Raw genomic sequence first — 20,914 nt, 5'->3', positions numbered from 1 at the left:
TTTCTTTTTCTGTGAAGTGCTTTCTTTAATCACATTACACCACTTAATCTTTTCCCAAACGTAAGAATGGTGTCAGCCATCAACCAAAGGGTTCAAGAGTGATAGTGGTGAAGTAAAGCTGAATATCAGCAATGTGCATATGGAAACTGACTACATACTTGTGAATTATCAGTAAGGGGTAGCATGGAGAGGAAGAGGTCTATGACAGCATTTTGGAGGGCTTCAGAGCTAATGATGCAGGAGAAGCAGACCAGCCATCATTGGAGGTTCTTTGATTATGATCGCTCAGCTAAGAGTAGAACTACACACGCAGGTCCACTAATCTGACAAAGAATATGTGGTGAAGAATGGTCCGGTCAATTGTATCAAAGGCAGCAGAGAGGTCAAACGAGATGGGCAATAATATACTGTATTAAACATAAATGCCAGTAATCTTAAAAATTACTGAGCTGTTCAGGAAATCAAGATAACAGAGCAAGGAAGGTGGGAGTAAATTCTGCATAGGAATCTTCAAAAATATAAAATGAGGAAGCCAATATCATTCGTATTTTCCTACTGACATCAAAATGTCAGTATTAATGTATCACTAATGGTAAAAAAAAAACCTTCTTCAAACATGCATGGATATGACATTCTTGGTTAAAGGGATGGGTGATGCCTCTGGTCCTTTGTAGACCATAGCTCATTACTTGCTTATGTTACAGACTATCTAGATGATGGGTGGCATTCAACAATGTAGTATTTGCAGAACTGTCATCCAGTTTACATTTGTACAATAGTATTTCTTGATGAGAAGTTATAAAACCATAAGAAGTAGAAACAAGCATAGCCCATTGAGTCTGCCCCACCATATAATAATATTGTGGCTGATCTGCTGATCTTCAATTCTATTAGCCTGCCATTTCCCCAAAAGAATTGATACCCTTAGTGATTAAAAAATCTATCTCAACCTTGAATATACTTAGTGATCCAGTCTCGGCAGTCCTCTGCAGTAAAGCATTCCACAGATTGACTACCCTCTGGAAGAAATAAAATCTTCCTCATCTCCGGACTCCCCCTTAACTGGAAACAACCTTTCTGCTTCTACCCTGTCGAGTCCCTTAATAAGGATTCCTTTCATCCTGTTGCCTTCATAGTGAGAGGATTCGTGTGCAGGAGCAGGGATATGTTGCTGCAATTATGTAAGGCCTTGGTGAGACTACACCTGGAATATTGTATGCAATTTTGGCTTCCTTATCTGAGGAATGACAAACTTGCTATAGAGGGAGTACAGTGAAGGTTTGCCAGACTGATTCTTGAAATGGTGGGGGCTGAGTGTGAGGAGAGGTTGAATCATTCAGGATTATGTTCACTGGTGTCCAGAAGAACGTGGAGGTATCTCACTGAAACTTATAAAATTCTAACAGGACTAGACAAGGTAGATGCAGGAAGTGTGGTTCCCAAAGAATGGGGACAGGGTAGTGGAGGAGTCCAGAATCAAATATCACAGTCTAAGATCGTGGGTAAATCATTTAGGACTAAGATGAGGGGAAATTTCTTCACCCAAAAGAGTGGTGAACCTGTGTAATTCACTCCAACAGAAAGCAGACAACAGCAAGACATGATTTCAAGGAGTTGGATATAGCACTTGGGGCTAAGGGATTAAAATATATGATGAGAAAAGCGGGAACTGGCTATTGGATTGGATGATCTGCCATGATTGTAATGAATGGCAGATCAGGCTTGAAGGATCAAATGGCCTACTGCTCCCATTTTCTATGTTACTATGTGTCTTCTTCATTATCCACTGAACTTGGATACTAGCTTTTTGTGATCCCCAAATCTCTCTGTATGACAATGTTCTGCAGTTTTTCTCCATTTGCATAATATTCAGCACTTCTTTCTGCCAAAGTGCATAAACTCAATTTCCCACATTAGCCTCCAGCTCCTAAGTTTTGCTCATTCACTTAACCTCTCTATATCTCTCTGTAGATTATTTGTGTTATCCTCGCCACATGCCTTCCCACTTTATAAGGCCAGTCTGGTTCGGCTTCTGGTCAATTTGATTTCATTTGATTTGGTTTATTATTGTCACATATATTTAATTACAGTGAAAAGTATTGTTTTACATGTGATCCAGGCAAATCATACCCTACATAGTACATCAGGGTAATAGAACAGAATGCAGAATATAATGTTACTACTACAGAAAAGGGGCAGAGAAAGATCAACTCTAATATATGAGAGGTCAATTTAAAAGTTTGATAATAACAGGCAAGAAGCTGCTCTTGAACCTGTTGGCACATGTTTTCAAACTTTTGTATCTTCTCCCCAATGGAAGATGGTTTAAGAGAATATTTGGGTTGGGAGTGGTCTTTAATTATGCTGGCTGCTTTCCCAAGGCAGCAGAAGTATAGATGGAGTCAATGGATGGAAGGCTGGGTTGCATGATGGATTGGGCTGCATTCACAACTTTCTGTAATTTCTTGTGGTCTTGCAGAGCAATTGTCGTATCAAGCTGTGATGTATCCAGATTGGATGCTTTCTATGGTGCAACTATAAAAATTGGTAAGAGATTTTGTGGACGTGCCAAATTTCCTTAGCCTTCTGAGGAAGTGGAGGCATTGGTGTGCTTTCTTGACCATCGATATGGATGGACCAGGACAGATTGTTGGTGATATTTGCTCCTAGGAACTTGAGGATCTTGACCATCTCCACCTCAGCACCATCGATCCAAACAGGGGCATGTCCTCCACTCCACTTCCTGAAGATGATGACCAGCTCCTTCATTTTGCTGACATGGAGGAAGAGACTGTTGTCTTTACACCATGCCACTAAGCTCTCTATCTCTTTCCTGTATTCTCTCTCATCATTGTTTAAGAACCGACCACTATGGTGGTGTCAACAGCAAACCTGTAAATTAGAACAGGATTTGGCCACACAGTCATGAGTGAATAAGGAGTATTGTAAGGGGCTGAGTACACAGCCTTGCAGTGCCTCAGTTTTGAGGATTATTGTGGAGGAGATGTTGTCACCTATCCTTACTGATTGCGATCTGAGTAAGGAAGTCAAGGATCCAGTTGAAAAGGAGACAGCAGAGTCCTGAGTCTCAGAGTTTGGTGATGAGCTTGGTTGGAATTATGGTGTTGAAGGCAGAGCTAAAGTTAATAATTAGGAGTTTGACATAGGTGTCCTTGTTATCCAGGTGTTCCAGGGATAAGTGTAGGGCCAGGGAAATGGCGTCTGCTGTGGACCTGTTGTGACAGCACGTGAATTGTAGTGAATTAAGGCAATCTGGGATGCCAAAGTTGATATGTGCCATTGCTAACCTCTTGAAGCACTTCATAAAGATGGATGTCAGAGCCATCAGGCAGTAGTCAATAAGGCATGCTACCTGATTTTTCTTTGGTACCAGGATGATAGTGGTCACCTTGAAGCAGGTGAGAACCTCAGATCAGAATAAGGAGAGATCAAAGATGCTTGCAAATGCTCCCATCAGCTGGTCCATGAAGGATGTGAGCGCACAGCCAGGGACTCCGGGCCAGTCACTTTCCGTGGTTTAACTCTCAAGAAGGCTGATCTGACTGAGTGTGGTTATGGGTGCACTCAAGGCTGTCGGGGCAGATGGCATCATTTCACTGCCTCCCTGCTCAAAATGAGCATAGGATGCATTGAACACATTGGGGAGGGATGCATTGTTGGCAGCGATTCTACTCGGCTTCATTTTGTCGCTTATGATATTGTGTAAGCCTTGTCTCAATTGATGTGCGTTTGTATGGTTAGTCTGGGACTCTAGTTTGGTCTGGTATTGTCTCTTGGCATTTCTGATGGCTGCGTGAACATCGTACCTAGATTTCCTGTATAGTTCGAGGTCACCCAACTTGAACATCTCAGACCTGGACTTCCATAGGAAGTGGATCTCCCAGTTCATCTGCGGTTTCTGGTTGGGGAGCACTCAGATTAATTTCTTTGGCATGCAGTCCTCTACACACTTACTGATGAAGTCTGTGACGGTAGCATACTCATTTAGGTTGGCTGCTGAGTTGTTCCATTTTTGGGCCAGTGTACCAATTCCAAGCAGTCACATAGGAGCTCATTAGTTAACTCAGATAAACGCTGTATGACTTTCTGTAGCGGACCCTCACACTTCAGTTTCTACTTGTAAGCTGGGAGAATGAGCACAGCCTTATGGTCTGATTTACCAAAATGCGGTTGGGGTATGGAACAGTAGGCATCTTTTATGGTTGTATAGCAATGGTCCAAAGTGAGCTTCTGGTGGAACAGGAAATGTGTTAATGGTATCTTGGTAGCCTGGTTGAAGTCACCGGCTACAATGAACAAGTCCTCTGGGTATTCCATCTCAAGGCTATTTGTGGTGATGTATATCTCATCAAGTGCACTTTTCACTTCAGCGATGAGTGGGATGTAAACTGTTGTCAGGATAGCAGAAGTGAAATCCCGTGGCAGGTAGTAGGGATGGCCCTTCACCATTAGATATTCTAGGTACGGGGAGCAGTAACTTGCCAGGATTGTCACATCTGAGCACCAAAAGGCATTAGTTAGGAAGCAGACCCCTCAGCACTTTGCAGTCCAGCCAGTGGATTGAGAAACCGTCAGGTTATAAGGTACAGTCAGGTGCAGCAGGAGTGAGCCTTGTTTCTGTAAAACAGAGCACACAGCAGTCTGTCAATTATCTTTGATAGATGAATCTAGCTTTAACTTCACCCAGCTTGTTTTCAATGATTTGTGTATTTGTCATGAATATGCTGGGGGGAGGAGGGGCGGGGGGCAGGAAAACACTTGTTTCAGTCTCACCTGCAGGCCAGTGCATCTCCCATGTTTCCTGGGTAAGTGGCTGCTTCTGCAGGCCTGAGAGTCAGTGTGGGTAGTCTGCTGTTCAATGGTAACCCTCAAGATGTTGATAGGGGAGTCAATGATGGTAATGCTATTGAGTGTCAAGTGTGATAGTTAGCTTCTATCTTGTTGGAGATTATCATTACCTGGCACTTGTTTGGCACAAATGTTACTTTTCACTTAGCCCAAGCCTGGACATTGACCAGGTCTTGTTGTATTTTGGCATGAACGGCTTGTCCTAAAAGAATGCTAAACTTTTTTATTTATCAATTTTATTCATAACTCTATTTAAATAGTCATTTATGTGATAATAATTGGAGGAGGTAACTAGAAAATACTCCCAAACTTTTGCAAAGAAAATCTGGCCCTTAAGATAAGGATGCCAGCTGGTATAGTTATCAGCAATTTTACATTCCTACTTGCAACAGCAACTTATAATGCGCTGAGTCTGAACTAAAAATGATTACATGATTCGAAATGGCTTTCTTTACTAATGGAATAAGTCAATGGGATGGTGTTGAATCAAATTGAACAGAACCAAATACAACGTCGTCAAGATTCTTCCTGCTTTTTCGATTTGCTTACTTAAATTCATTTGCTCACCCCATGTATCCCATTCACGCTTGAGTACAAAAAGGGTGGCGGTAGATTGGAAGTTGCAAGAAGAACAGCAGGATGACAAAGCATGAAACATACTTTCATTTTTAAAAGTGGTCGTCAAACCCAAGTTCGGACAACGGAAAGCATCTTTTATTTAAAACCGATAAGTTAAACCCATATTCAGTTATATTTGGGAGTGGGCTATGTTTCAAGTATTTCTATTCAATTCTTCCGTTTCTTTTTTTCCACTCTTAAGGGAGAAGCCACTGTCTTAATGAAACTTGAATGATCCTTAGGGTCTTTTTTCCTCCTGTCCAAAGTTTCGTATAGCAACATTTGCACATTTTATCGATAGTCTTCCAAGTTGCTGTTGATAGTTCTTGTGTCGTTTATACTTTCAAGATAACCAGAGTACACGAATTTGTGTGTGAGCTGCAACTCCTGCCTCTTGCTCTCGGATTCCCACAGGAAACAGGAAAAAGGAACAGCCATCGACTCCCTGGCATTGAGTAACCCCGAATCCGCCTTATTTGAACTGGATTTGGGAACAATCAGCGAGTCTTTTGATCCCCTCAATCGCAATATTTAAATTGTTCGTTTACAGCTGTCAACGAGGACTCCGGCGCACGGAGAGAAAGTGATTTAAATTGCTTACAGTCTTAGAGGTAACGGGAGAAGGCAGCAATGTGAAGGTGATTGGGAACTCCGGGAATCCAGTCATGGATTTATTGGGAATATTGATAATTCAGTTTTACTACTTGTCAAATTCAGGTAAGACCGCCTTACATCTTTTTCGAATTGAGACCTTAGAAACACGTTTAAAACTCTACTTTTTAAAAATGAAGGTGAATTTGCTAAAGCTCTATTCCATTGAGGGTGATTCAAGAGGCGCATTTAAATTGTTAAAGAACGTGAAGTGAATGTTTCAAATATTTGAGAAAAGTGGTGTAGGGCCCATTAAAGTAAAAGAGATACTGTTGGCAAAAAATGCATGTTCAAAGGAAATTCCTTTCCAGTCTTGCTTTTTAAAGGTTAATCCAACTCCAGGGACGCTCTGTTTCTGTATGAATTGAGAAGCGAGTCGTATTAATTACAAACTTGGAGTAAATGCTTTGATGTTACGGCTTTCTCTGCAATTTTAAAGGTGCCTAATTTTGTGAGATAAAACTTTCCGCCGACTTTCAGCTCGACTTGCTTTATTGACGAATGTGTTTTGCAGTCATGTTTTAATGGAATTACAATCGATCTCGTTTTAGCAAATCTCAACAGGCGAATCGTGGCAATTTTCCTATTGTCACGGTTTAGTGTTGCTTTTGTTTATTAAAATACATTTAAATAGGTCGCTCACTAACTACTTCAACTAGCTAGAGTTCATGTCTGGACCAATATTTCAAATATTTCGAAAAATAGATTATCTGACACTACTTTTCATAAAAACAAGCGTTTCTTAATTACGCGCACAATATGGTTTACACACTGCGTGCGGCTTCCCAGTGCAGGTCATTAGTTAGCTATAGTTTTTGCTCCCTAAAAGAGTAAATAGACACATCACTTGCAACTCTGCCTTACCTCATTTTCTTGTTCGACATGCGTGCAATCGACTTAAGACAATTTCACTTGGTGTGTGCTTTTTGTATTGGATTTATTACGATTATTGCTTTTTAAAGTACGTTATTGGCTAAAAAGCGCTTTGGGATAGTCTAAGGATGTGAATGGTGCTATAAAAGGCAAATTCCTTCTTCCTTCTTTTCATCATCCCTGCTTAAGTATTTTGTATAATGGGCTTTGAGTTCTTTTGGAAGTTGCCTCGTCTCTCAACAGGTGAAGTTTAAAACCAGAATTAATGGTTGCGAGTGCTGCTGATAAAACATATTTTTATTACCATCAGTAAGTGTTCTGAAGTTGTGTTCCGCTTGATCCAGTGCGCTTTTTTATGCTGACAAGGCGCTTATGACAATGTTAGGTAATTCGAGGCGAAGGTTCCATTAATCACAAAGAAAGGCCAATGATTTGGAGATGAACATATGCCAGTGATCTTGCTATTCTTATCGTTTCGGATGGTAGAGATCATAAACTGGGAGGTGTTGTCAAATGTAGCTATAATATATTCCATTGCTGATATAGAATGGCTACTGAGTGCTCGTGTTGTACGAACTGGTTTCTGAAATCCTAACCAACACGCTTCATGGCATGATCCAACCTCTGGTGACTTTGATACACATCAAGGAATAACCTTAGTATTACTCATTCTTTGTCATACTTGGCCAAATGTTTTCTTGATGTTGAGAGCAGCTGCTATACTGAACTTTTATCTTTATGTCTAGATCACTGCTGTAACAAAATTGACAGCATGTTCTAACAATTGGCTTTGATTTATTTATTGCCACGTGTTATATAGTATCATCATTCTCTGGTGACATCTTAAATCACAGAAAAATAAACCAAAATATAGAATAAATGAATAAAGGAAAAGTGTTCAACTTTACAGTCCTTCTTGTTAAGTGCTCCACCATGGGCCATGGTCCTAGTGGCCAGGCATGAGTCCCTTCTCTGCCTTGCCACCACTGGAGGGAAAGTCACCACTCTTCAGTGCCATCTCATCTCCACTAATGCCCTCACCACCATGAGTCCCCACTGGATCTCACCAATACAGATGCCACTGATGCCACCAGGTATCACGTTGGCCCAAACATGAATCTGCTATCGCCATGAGTCCGTTTTGGTTCCATCTTGCCGATGCAGCCACTGCCAAAGGGCCTCATACTGGTCCCAATCTTGCCTCTGCCACCTTGAGTCCCCACTAGGCCTGTTTGCTGCCACAAATGCTGTTGCTATGACTGGGTCCTTCCACAAGAGGTAAGTAATATAAAAGAGGGGGAGAAAAAAAAACAAGAAAAGAGAGAGAGAAAAAGAAAAGAAACAAAAATAAAAGCGCAAAGAAAGAATGAGCCATGGGCTCATAAGCCCTACTCCAGATCCATCTTACCAGAATTGGTAGGTGCGAATTCATGATGTGAGTGTTGATGCCTCCTTCTTTCACCTTGAAGACGATGAAAAGAACAGCAATTAATAGCACTAGATTTGATCTGCATTTTTGGATAGGACGCTCCGGAGCAGTCTTCAACATGAAAGGATAGATGTCATTATTGTAAATTCACTGAAATACTTTAACTGAGATGGTGTGACTAGTTTTGCCTTGCAAGGCTTATTCAACACAGTTATCTAGTTATTGATGCCCAGAGGCTTTGCTGAAGTGAATTGGCTGAGTATCACCATCTTTGAAGGTAGGGATTTCAGGACAAGGTGAATTGTGACCATCCATTGGCTGAAGATAATTGCAAATATTTTGACGTTGCCTGGGGTTCTAGGTCCACTTTGTTGAGAATAGGGTTCTCCTGGTTATTCACCAGTATTCTCAGTAAAACATGGTGAGAACTTAGATCTAGTCCATTGACAGTGGAACTGCAGTGCTCTGTCTATGACTTACTGTATTTTGCAGTTAGTGTTTAGTTCCCGTTTTTGTCATTATCTTTGGTCCTCTTCACTTCCTTGGCACCAACTCTACTCTTCTCTGTAGAAACTATCTGTTGATTAACCAGACTGTTTACATACTTGATTTATATCAGACCCAAAGAATGAATTTCCTACACATCCATCATTAAAATCATCTGTTTCCGTCTCTGTAGTATCATTTGACTCTGACCTTTCCTCAGCTTATTTTCTGCTGAAACCTTCGTCTATTTCTTTGTAACCTCTAGATTTGATTACTGTAATGTACTCTTGGCTGTCCTTCCATACCGTAACCTCTGGCAGTCATTTTAAATAACTTGAGGACATTAAAAACTCTGCTGTCCATGTCTTAACTCTAACCAATATCCAATCACCCTTCTTCCATGTGCTTGCTGATCTACATAGGATCCTATTCAAGCAGCGCCTCAATCTTAATTTCCTGAATCTTGTTTCTAAATTCTTCCAATGACCTCTTCTTTCCCCTTCTGTGTAATCTCCTTCAACACTAGTGCCACAATTGAACCCTCATTTTCTGCCCTTATGCCACTCTCCCCCACCCCACCCCAATCTCTGTATACCAACAATTCTGGTCCATTGAGCATTCCCAACTTTAGTTGCTTCAACACTAGCGGAGATGCCCTGAGATGCTTAAGCTCTTAGTTCTACAATTTCCTCCCCTTAGGTCTCTGCCCCTCTTTCTTCCTTTAAGACATTACAAACTATTACCTCTTTGACCAATGTATTGATCACTTAGCCTAATACTTTATGAAACCAAGTTTTAAGTTTTGTTTCATTACACCACTGTAAAATATTTTGGAAAATTTTATTATCTTAAAGGCGTTATATAATGTGAGTTGTAGTACATAGGCCAGTGTAGTTTCACGAAGCTGGTGTATCCTTCTAAGGGTTGTCCTTTTGTACCCCCTGCTCAACTAGGGTTGTCTCTCCACTTGATGAATGAAGAACATTAGAACTGGAGTATCTCAGTCATTGAACCTATTCTACAACTCTTAGATCTTAGACTGATGTGTATCTTGGCACCAGTAACCTACATTAGTTCTGTATCCCTTAATATTAAGGCCATGAGATGTAGGCACAGAAACAGGCAATTCAGCCCCTCGAGTCAGCACTGCCATTCAATGAGTTGATCTGATAATGCTCAACTCTATTTTCCTGCCTTTTGCCTATAACCTTTGATTACTCTACAGATTAAAAATCTATCTATTTAGCCTTCTATATGCTTTATGACCCAGCCTCTACATTCCTCAATGATAAGGAATTCCATAGATTCACTGTCCTTTGGGAAAATAAATTCCACTTCATCTCTTTCTGCAGTAAATGTGCAACACTTTATTCTGAGATTATGTTCTTTTCTTCTAAACTCTCCCACAAGGGGAAATAACCTCCCCACATTTACCCTGTCAAGGTCTCTAAGAATCCTGCATGTTTCAAAATGCTCAGCTTTCTTTCTTCTAAGTTCTAATGAGTAAAGGCCCAACCACAAGCCAGCCCCTCCATACTTGGTATCGGCCTAGTGAAACTTCTTTGGACTGCCTCCAATGCCAGTATATCTTTCCTCAAAAGGGGACCCAAAATTCTGTTCACAGCATTCCAGCTATGGTCTAACTAGCACTTTGAATAGTGGTAGCAAAACCTCCCTATTTTTATACTCCATTCCCTTCAAAATTAAGACCAACATTTCACCTTCCCTATTATCCACTGAACGTGGATGCTAGCTTTTTGTTATTTATGCATGAGGACTTGCCACATCCCTCTGTGCTATGGTATTCTGCAATCTCTCTCTGTTTAAATAATATTCAATTCTCCATTCCAGCCAAAGTATATAACTTTATAATTTCCTATGTAATATTCCATTTTTGCCACTTGCTTAACCTCTCTATCTATCACTGCAGAATCTTTATTAATCTTTCAATTTTCAACTGCCGCTACAGCTTTTTGAGGGAGGGAGTTTTATATTTCCACTAGCCTTTGTATGATTGAGGTATTTCTTGACACTACTGTTGAATGGCCTGGCTCTTAATTGAATGTTATGTCACTTGTTCTGAACTGTTCCTAACACTACCCCACCTCCACAATCAGAGGAAATAGTTTCTCCCAGGTAATCTATCAAATCTTTTAAACATCTTAAACACCACAATCTGATCATCCTTAATTGTTGATACTGAAGGTTAAATCTAGCGTGAAATGTGATTTTGTTTTGTAAGTAAGATAGAGATGATCAAATTAATGTAGTAACGCATATCTTTTCACAATCTCTTCTTGTATGTTTGAAGAGCTGAGCAGTTAAACGTTACAATATACCTCTTCAATGGTTAATTGGGAATCAAGTACTTTACTGATGTAAAAATTCTGTCAAATTTCCAACATACTAACATTTGTTAACAGTTATAGAGTCATAGAGTTTCAAGGCTTGGAAGTAGGCCCTTCCACCCACTGTGTACATGCTGGCCACCAAGCACCTATCTACACAACTCCCATTTTCCAGAAGTTGGCTGGTAGCCTTGTATGCTACTGCACTTCAAGTGATCAGTGAAAAAGTAGTTAGTTAGTTTCAATGTGATTGTGTTATAAATCTTGTATCTTCACACCCGTATCATGTCATTTTTTTTCCCATATTGAGAATGGAAATTTTCCCAATTAAATTTATCATGCTGAATTAATACATCTTTGCACTAGTGGAGTTATTACAACTTTTTTTAATGACTTGGAGATTATTTCTTCCAATCTCTATAGAATCTGAAAATTGCTTTAATTTATATCTCAACTAAGACAGGAATCATTTCCCAGTTTTCCATGAAGGAATAGGACCACCTCAAAAAATGTATTTGTACTCCATTGAAATCACAGCAACAATTATTCAAAATGGTTATTTACAACTCTGAATAATTTAATCTCTATAAACTTTTTTTGTATTTCATTGGTTGTAAAGCACTTTGAGATACTTGGTCAAAGAGGTCAGTTTTAAGGAGCACCAAAGGACAAGTCAGAGGCATATAGTGGAAAGGTTTAGGAAGGATATTCCAGAACTTATTGTGGATGGATTTGAAAACAAGATGAGAATTATAAAATAGTTGGCACATTAGAATTTTAACTGTGTAACTCTGTACCTCAAGCTATGATCAGGTATACTTCCCAATTTAACTTCCTTGAATTTCTGCTAAAGGGAGTAGGTCCAAGGGCATTTAATTTTATTCCATTGAATCTAATCTAACTTGAATCAAAAGAAGGAATCTAGTTAGGTATATTGCCCTTTCCTGACATGGTCTCATCTATTCCAGTGATGCCACTTGCGGCCGGTCTAAATGACCTCCTTTTTCCTCAGCTGAGGAATCCCCTACATTGTGGTTAACAGGGCCTTCAGCCTTGCCCGGCCCATTTCCTTCTGCCCCAACCCTTTCCCTCCTTCCACAACCATTATAGGGTTCCACTTATTCTCACTTTTCACCATCAGTCTCCAAGTTCAAAGGTTCATCCGCTGCCATTTCTGCCACCTCCAGTAAGGTGCTGCCACTAAGCACATTATCTCCTTTCCTCCACTGTCAGCATTCCACAGGGATTATTTCCTTTGTTTTCCTCCAGGTCCACTCTTTCATCACTCCTAATATTTCCACACTGCTCCATGGCACCTTCCCATGCAATTGCAGAAGATGTATCACTTCCCCATTTACCTTGTCCCTCCTCATTGCCCAAGTGAAGCTGCATTTTACTTATACTTCTTTAATATAGTTTACTGTATTCACTGCTCACTATGTAGTCTCCTTTACACGGGGGAAACCAATCTCAGCTGGTTGACTGCTTTGTGGAACACCTCTGCACTTCTGATAGGAATCACTCCAACCTTTCAGTTCTTTGTCATTTCATAAACTACCTTGCTCCTTACAAACATTTCCTTCCTGGGCCAGCTATAGGGTTGCAAAGAAGCACAACACAATCTAGAGGAACAGTTCATTTTCCTCTTACATGCTCTACTACTCCTCCTCCCCACCCCATTCTCTCCCTATCTCTCTCTCTCTCACAGGCGCGCACGCACACACACACGCACACGCACACACACACACATATACACACACACACACACACATATACACACACACACACACAAAACCATGACTTGTTTATATCTTGTTCATTTTGCTTTCAACAGAGTGGACCTGATTTCTCCTTTTCACACCTTCATTTACACCAATTTTACATTTCTATTGCTCCTTCATCCCATCAACAATCCCTTTTTCACAATCTGTTGCACTTGCTCCCCCTCCCTCTCTGTCTCTGTCTACAACACAAGAAAACATTTTTCAAATTCTTCCAGTTCTGTAAAGGGATCACATCAGACTCGAAACATTGACTCTGTTTCTCTCTTCACAGATGCTGCCAGACATGCTGACTTTCTCAAGCACTTTCTGTTTTTATTCAAAATTTAACAAAATTGCAATGCTAAATAGAAGAAGAGTGGAGGGATTGGACTAATTGAATAAAAACTGAAAGAACTGCGGATGCTGTGAAGCAGGAACAAAAACAGAAGTTGCTGGAAAGGCCCAGCAGGTCTGGCAGCATCTGTGAAGGGAAAAACAGAGTTAACATTTCGGGTCCGGTGACCCTTCCTCAGAACTAATTGAATACCTCATTCAATGAGCCAGTAGAGGCATGATGAGCTAGATGACCTCATTCTACATTGTAAAATGCTATAAGAGTACATGAACAATTTGGAAGATGAATTGGAGTGTGCTCAGGAGGAAATGAAAGTCTCCATCAAGGGTCATTCTCACCTCATATCCCCAGGTCTTTATCAATAGACTTATTGATAGGGACTGATTATAATGATTAATCAAAACACCAATATCTTTGTATCATGTGAGGACCAGAATGATTGAAGGTAAATTGAATAGACCTCAGTCTTTTAAATCTACTAATTCTAAGTTCACATGTAGAAGCATATATGGTGGAAGAGGAAGCTTTATTGTAGCTTTTGATGGTGGAGAAGGACTCCTTTTCTAAAACATATTCAGGACCCTTGACATATTTTCGATGCTTAATAATTAATTCATTTTGTGAAGAATTTAAAGCTACAAAAGTAATTAACAGTAGTGTTCTTTTGAGAAATGCAGTTTCTTGTGCTTGATGAACTTAAGGAAAACCTTTGTAAATAGAAAAGAAAATCAATTTTTTTTAAGCATTTGCCAATCATAATATTTTGATAAATCAGTTTTTAAAATTTGAAAATGTTTTTCCATGTACAATTAAACAAATAGTTGATGGTATAGCATAGCTGTACAGTTTCTTCTTTCTGAGCTCTGAGGAGAACAGCTAAAGTAAACCAACTCTTTCCAAGGAAACTACTGCATATAATCTTTTCTGGTGCAGGTTGTTCAGGAAGCATCTGAATGTTAAGGAAAGAAGGAAAAAGATTCTTATTTCTCTGGCTCATATGCACACCCTGAAGAACTTTATAGTCCAGAAAGTATTTTTGAAATTTTTGAAGCACTGCAGATAATTTTGACAGCAAGTTGCCATAAACGGAAACGCAATTATGACCGAATAATCTGTTTTGGCAGTGTTCATTGATGGATACATATTGGCAAGGACTTTAGGGAGGACTCCCTGGCTCCTCATAAAAATATTGCTTTGGAATCTTATATGCCCACCTAAAAGGACAAGTCAGCACGTTGTTTAACAAATCACCTGAAAAATGGCACTGAAAACAGTGCAGCACTCCCTTAGTGCTGGAGTGAAATGCCAGTGTTGATATTTGTGCTTATGTCTTTGGGATGTGGTTTGAACCCAAAACATTTTGACCGAGTTGAAAGTGCTGCCCACTGAGTTGCGGCTGACATGTAAAGTGACTAACACAGGGACGTGTAAAGTTGACAGGTAGGGAGCACACCAATTCCTTCATTAAACCTGGCTCACATTTCAAAGGCTAATACAACGTACTACAATCCCGAAATCCACCTTCTCAATTATCTAATCTTCTGGGAGAGATTTTAAAAATTAGAAAAAATAAGGACCAAAAGGAAGGAAATGCACTGTGAAATTCCTCTCCAGCCTTTTTTGGTGATTAAAATCAGTCCATGCGTTTGCATACGCCATGAATTCACTGTTGAAGCTTTAATATTCTTCATTTTGGCACAACAGCTTTACCTGTAACAATTTCTTTGTTAAATTTTACTTTCTATTTATTTGTATTATTGTTGTTTACTTTTTCTTTAACTTTTATCTCTAATAATTTCACTATATCTTGTGAACATTTTTCTCATTGTGATCTGTGCTTTACTCTGTCCAACATTTTCTGCCATTATTTCTATAAATGTAAGCTCCTTGCTACCTGTTCTGTCTTTATGTAATTCTGATGTTTCTTTGTAAGACCCTTCCCAATGGTACTTTTCCTTTTCTGATATATTTAATAGAGCTGATCTTTCAAAAGCACTTTCTTAAATACCTCAGCCCCCATCTCAAACCATTCCTACTCAAGTTCTCTGCTATATACCACTACTGTTCCCAACTTATGTGATTCAAAGACCAATTTGTTCCAGCATAGCAGAGTAGTAATGTGAAAACAGCTTGTTGTATTGTTGATCAGGGTTTATTGAGAATGAGTGGGGGATGGAAGGCTTGTGCAGGTCAAAAGATCAAAACAATCAAACACAAGCCTAAAGATTGAGAACAAATACATAACCATAATCAGTTTCTAGAGAGACTACCAGACTGACTGTTGGGTCAAATAAATGTATCTCTGGATCCAGGAACCAGTATAGACTTTTGCTTAGGAATAGGTTTTGCCTTGTATGTGTTATTTCAGTGCAGTAGTAATCTTCAAACTTAAAATAATATGTTTGTTTTGTTTTCTGAAATGCGTAATGTGACAATTGTGGGTTGTCGAGAAAATCAAGTTGATTTTTCACGTGTTAAAACATACTACGGTCGTAGCTTAGTTCAAGATCGGAACCTTTTCCTTGTCCATTTTGACTCTAAACAATGAAGGACTTCAACCACAAGAAATTAAATAAGTCACTAATAGCTACAGCCAACAGGAAGGTGTGTGTTTATAATGAGTGATGTTTTGTAATACATTACCCAAATCTACTATTCCATTATTTAAAGTTTTAGGTACCAGAATTCACTGCAGTGTATATTCTATAGAAAAGTTTTTATCCATTCCTTAATGTTTAAAACTTTCAAAAGTAATACGATTTGTATTGTGTATTCTATTAACTATTTCCTGCTACCATTCGAGCCCCATAAGACTCCTGTGTAAGAATGACCATGGGACTTGACATCACACAAGTGTAATTTCCTTATTCTTGTTGCCTAAATATATCCATGTGGGAAAAACAAATGCTTCATATTGTTCTAGGGTTTGAAATAAGTCACTTTTAGTTTATTGTGCAACTAGCTTTTAAAATCATCCAGATAACATCTATGTATGTTTCCTTCCATAGTTCCAAAGAAATCCTGATGTGTTGCAGGTAAAATTAAAACATCTGGATCTATTTCTCAATACACCTTCTGAGCTCAAATGTATTGTCCAAACAAATAAAACTGACATAAACCATAAAAACATTAATCCAATTTATTTTTGGCTGTTCAGTATTTATGTTATAGTTCAGGGTTCCTTCAACCTCCCTATGCACTATAGCTTCACTAAATCACCATAAAATTTCTTTCCTTGCACATTTGAATTATGTCTTGAACCACTATCACGTCATTTGCGAATGATAGAAGTTACACATCCAACTTTAACAAAAAGTAATTTTTCTAACTTTTTTGAAAAGATTGTGCCCATTAAAGAATGCACACAGGTTTCAGCTTAAGGTTTACAAGACATTAAAAGCATTACCTCAGAAATGAATTCAAAGACTTTCCAGTAAGATATGCAGCATTGGATAAACAGTAATTTCTTCCAGTTAAACATTAGGGAGAAACTAGGCTGTCATCTGGTCTCAGTAATTTTCTGGATAAATTTAGTCACTCTGTTGTGATTTTTTAGATATTAAGTTTCATTAGAAATTTAATTTTTTGGGCTCATGTGACAATCATTCCTCTATGTGATAACTGCCAACATTTACACAGATTTGTACATTGATTTTGCCAATTGTAATAATTGCCAATATTGCCTGAAAATCTCAGCATGTAGAAAGTTAAAACCAATGTAAAAGAAATGAAAATCAGTGTAAAGAATGGGAACTTGCAGCATGTTCAGCACTTCCCCATCTCCATTTTTTAAGTCCCTTTTTAACTTGCTATAGTCTTGGAATTAAAAATTGAAGGCTTCAAACTATCATTGATGCAGATTAAAAACAGTTGTGTGGAATTTTGTTTTAGGAGCTGAAATTGGTGAAACATGTCCAGATTGTAACATGAAGCCCCACCAAAAATCTACAATCTCCCATGAATTAGCGGAGTCACTTATATTTCATGAAGGACACTGCGATTACAGGCAATATATGGTTTAATGCTCTTTTACATTTTGATCACATGACATCATAAACAATCAGGCAGATGCTGGTGGAGAATATAGTGTAAATTTTGTACCTGATAGATTTCTCACAAAGACAAAGGTATTAGAACTTAGCTTGGGTGTTATTGCTGGCTGCCTATTGTATGCCATGTTCAATATTCATCAATAAAACTGCATGTCAGGGTGTTTAAAACAGATGGCAGATCCAATACCACTAACGCTATTTGCAAGGTGAATTTCTAACCAAAATGTTTAATTGTTGTCATTATTAAAGTGACTTCTTTTTATGGCAGCAGTTTCATCTAAGGATGATCCTTAAATAGGGAAACAGAGTATGTTAATCCCTTTTTAGTTGGAATATTTTCTTTGTGGGCTAAGGACAAAATGCCAATTATATGAGTCATACGTTTGCAGTTGCCTCATCAGCAAAATGACCAAGCAAGGCCACCTTTGGGCTACATCTGTCAGAGTAATTTAATGTATAGCACAATACATTGCTTTGAAAGGTTTAACAGATGGTCAAAGCCTAAGTCCTATGCATTACCACACCCAGCACAATTTAGCCAATGGTCTCATGACATTTTACAATCAGTCTGTAATCATAGTTCTTCGGTAACTTCAATCTTTGAAAGCTGGTCACAGGCAGGGATTTCATGACCTTGAACTCGGTTTGTATTCCCCATTCCTTTGTAAATTGATCTTTCAAGATCAATTTTTCAGGTGTTCTTTTAAAAATCTCTCCCTGCTGCCTCCCAGGAAATATAAACATTGTTTATGTGGTGATAACAAAACCTCTTAGCGTCTGCTGCATGGCTGACATAAACAAGATGTACACTGTTGAGACTACGATATTATATCATTCTTTAGGATAAATCTTAACAGCTTCTAACAGGTTTCAGTTTAATGATTTATCAGCAGTTCACTGAATAAAATATGCACTTCACAAATATTTATATGAAAGACAAGAAGAATTGCTGACCTTGAAGAACCCTTTCCAACAGTGGCGTAATACACTGATGACTACTATCTTTTAAAGCTAACTGAAAGCAGACAAGGCCATTTCAGCAACACACTTCTGATAAACTACCCTGGGTAACAAGGTGAAGAAATCTGGATTTACTCAAATGGTTGTCAGTGGGAAGAGCCTCGTGCATTTTCCAAAACGACTAACACAAACGCCCACATGTTTCATTAACATTGCATCTTGGAACATCTTAAAAGCCTACTTTAGGGAAAAAAAATTACTTTCAGGGTTTTCTTCTGGGTGGTTTCCAGCTGGCTGGCTCCACCTGCATATTGCAAGTTGCCACTTAATAAAGTTAAACATTTTAATGTGAGGGAACACACAACATTCTTTGAGTTAATGTGATCTGTGAATAAAATAAAGGACTGATTAGCTTTTCAAAACCTGCTCTAAAATGACCACTCAGTTCCCAATGGCCTAGAACCTCTCAACAAAATCAATTCAAACTTACAACTGGAATTTCTGAAATTTCTTCCACAGAACAAGCTAGTAAATAATTCACTTTTTGACTATTATTTATGCATTTAGCTTGGCACTGAATTGATTTAATGATAATTTTGGTGAAATTTAAATTGTTGCTTCAAGGTGATGTCATTGTGTGTGTTAAACCTGTAAACAACTTTGGTTGGATTATACTTGTCCTAAGAACAGCTGTATAAAATATAAAAGGAGATGGAGAAAGTGGAAAAACATATCTTACTAATGTGACACCGGAACTGAGAAGTTATTACCATCAAAAATACTGCATGCTTGGTCTTTTTCTCTATAGAGAAGAGAAGGCTGGGAAATAACATGATAGAGCTCTTTAAAATTATGAAATGGTTTAATTGGGTGAGCCCAAAGTAAAAGTTTCAGTAGGCGAGTGAAACTAAGGTGATGGACAACAAACAGAAACGGAAATTGCGGGGAAAACTCAACAGGTCTTTAGAAGAAGCGTCTCTAGATCCGAAATGTTAATTCTGATTTCTCTCCACAGATGCTGCCAGACCTGCTGAGCTTTTCCAGCAATTTCTGTTTTTGTTTCTGATTTCCAGCATCCACAGTTCTTTGTTTTTTTTTATTTTGGTGAGGGACAACAAAGACAGTCACTCTTGGATTGGCCATGCTAATTTACCCATATTGTCCAGGGATGTGTTGACTAGGTGGATTAACCCTGGGAAAATTCAGGATTACAGGGATATAGTTGCGGGGGGGTGTGGTGTGTTGCTCTTTGGAGGGGAGGTGTGAACTCAATGGGCTGAATGGTCTACTCCCACACTGTAGGGATTCTATGATTCTGTGAAATCTGTTAGGCAATTCAGGAGAAACTTGTTTATCCAGAGAGTGGTGAGAATGTTGAACTCACTACCACAATACTTTGGACAGATTTAAAAGCCAAATAAATAACTGCAAGAGTAAATGATGAGAAGGCTCACATATATTCTAAATACCAGGATGGACCATTTGAGTGATAAATTCTTCGCAATATACGATCCAGCATTGTTATAATGGTAATGTCAATATTTTTCAGTACCTGGTGCAAAGTTAATAACAAAGCAAATCTCATTATTGTACCCCCACATTATGACAGTTGTAATTCCTCTCATTTTCTTCAGGTCAGAGGGGTGGCCATGGATACCCACATGGGCCCCAGTTAAGCCTGTCTCTTCATGGGCTACGTAGAACATTCCTTGTTCTAGTCCTATTCCAGCTCCCACCCACAACTCTTTCTTAGATATATTAATGATATCATTGGTGCTGCTTCCCACTCTTATCCAGAATTGGAAAAGTTCATCGATTTCACTTCCAATTTCCACCCTGCCCTCACTTTCACCTGGTCTATCCCTGACTCCTCCTTTCCTTTCTTCAACGTCGCTATTTCCATTTCTGGGGCTAGACTGGCCACTATAAACCCACCAACTCCCACAGCTTACTGGACTGTACATATTCGCACCCTGCTCCTTGTAAAGATTCCATTCCATGCTCTCAGTTCCTCCATCTCTATTGCATATATTCCAATGGCACCAACTTCGACAAGGGAACCTCTGAAATGTCCGCCTTCTTCCTCAACCGAAGATTCCCCAGCACCTTTGTCGACACGGCCCTCAACTGGGTCCGACCCATCTCCTGCACTTCCGCCCTCACCCCCTCTCTTCCCTCCTGCAACAGTGGCAGAGTTTCCCTTGTCCTTACCTATCATCCCACCAGCATCCACATCCAGAAGATCATCAGCTGCCATTTCCATCACTTCCAGCAAGATGCCACCACCAGACACATATTCCCCTCCCCTCCCTAGTCTGCCTTCCGCAGGGACCATTCCCTCTGGAAACCCTGCTCCACTCTTCCTTCTCTCCCAATACCCCCCAACAGCAGGCGCCTTCCCCTGCAACTGATGAAGGTGTAACACCTGCCCATTTACCTCCTCCCTCCCCAATATCCAAGGCCCAAACATACTTTCCACGTGAAGCAACACTTCCCACAATCTCGTCCAC

At 39.4% G+C, this 20,914-nt stretch overlaps 1 protein-coding gene across 1 annotated transcript in view; it reads left to right on the top strand.

The window, feature by feature from the left end:
* Positions 1 to 5,288: 5,288 nt before the first annotated feature.
* tek (TEK tyrosine kinase, endothelial) overlaps positions 5,289 to 20,914 on the top strand; it is a 100,270-nt gene continuing 84,644 nt past the window's right edge. Inside the window, exon 1 of the mRNA XM_020514805.2 lies at positions 5,289 to 6,204. Coding sequence (XP_020370394.1) covers positions 6,153 to 6,204 — 52 coding nt within the window. The 5' untranslated portion in view covers positions 5,289 to 6,152. The remainder of the gene's footprint in view (positions 6,205 to 20,914) is intronic.

Source organism: Rhincodon typus, chromosome 3, assembly GCF_021869965.1.
Source record: "Rhincodon typus isolate 14 chromosome 3, sRhiTyp1.1, whole genome shotgun sequence".
NCBI classification, from domain to species: domain Eukaryota; kingdom Metazoa; phylum Chordata; class Chondrichthyes; order Orectolobiformes; family Rhincodontidae; genus Rhincodon; species Rhincodon typus.
This window is presented reverse-complemented; position numbering and strand designations above follow the sequence as displayed.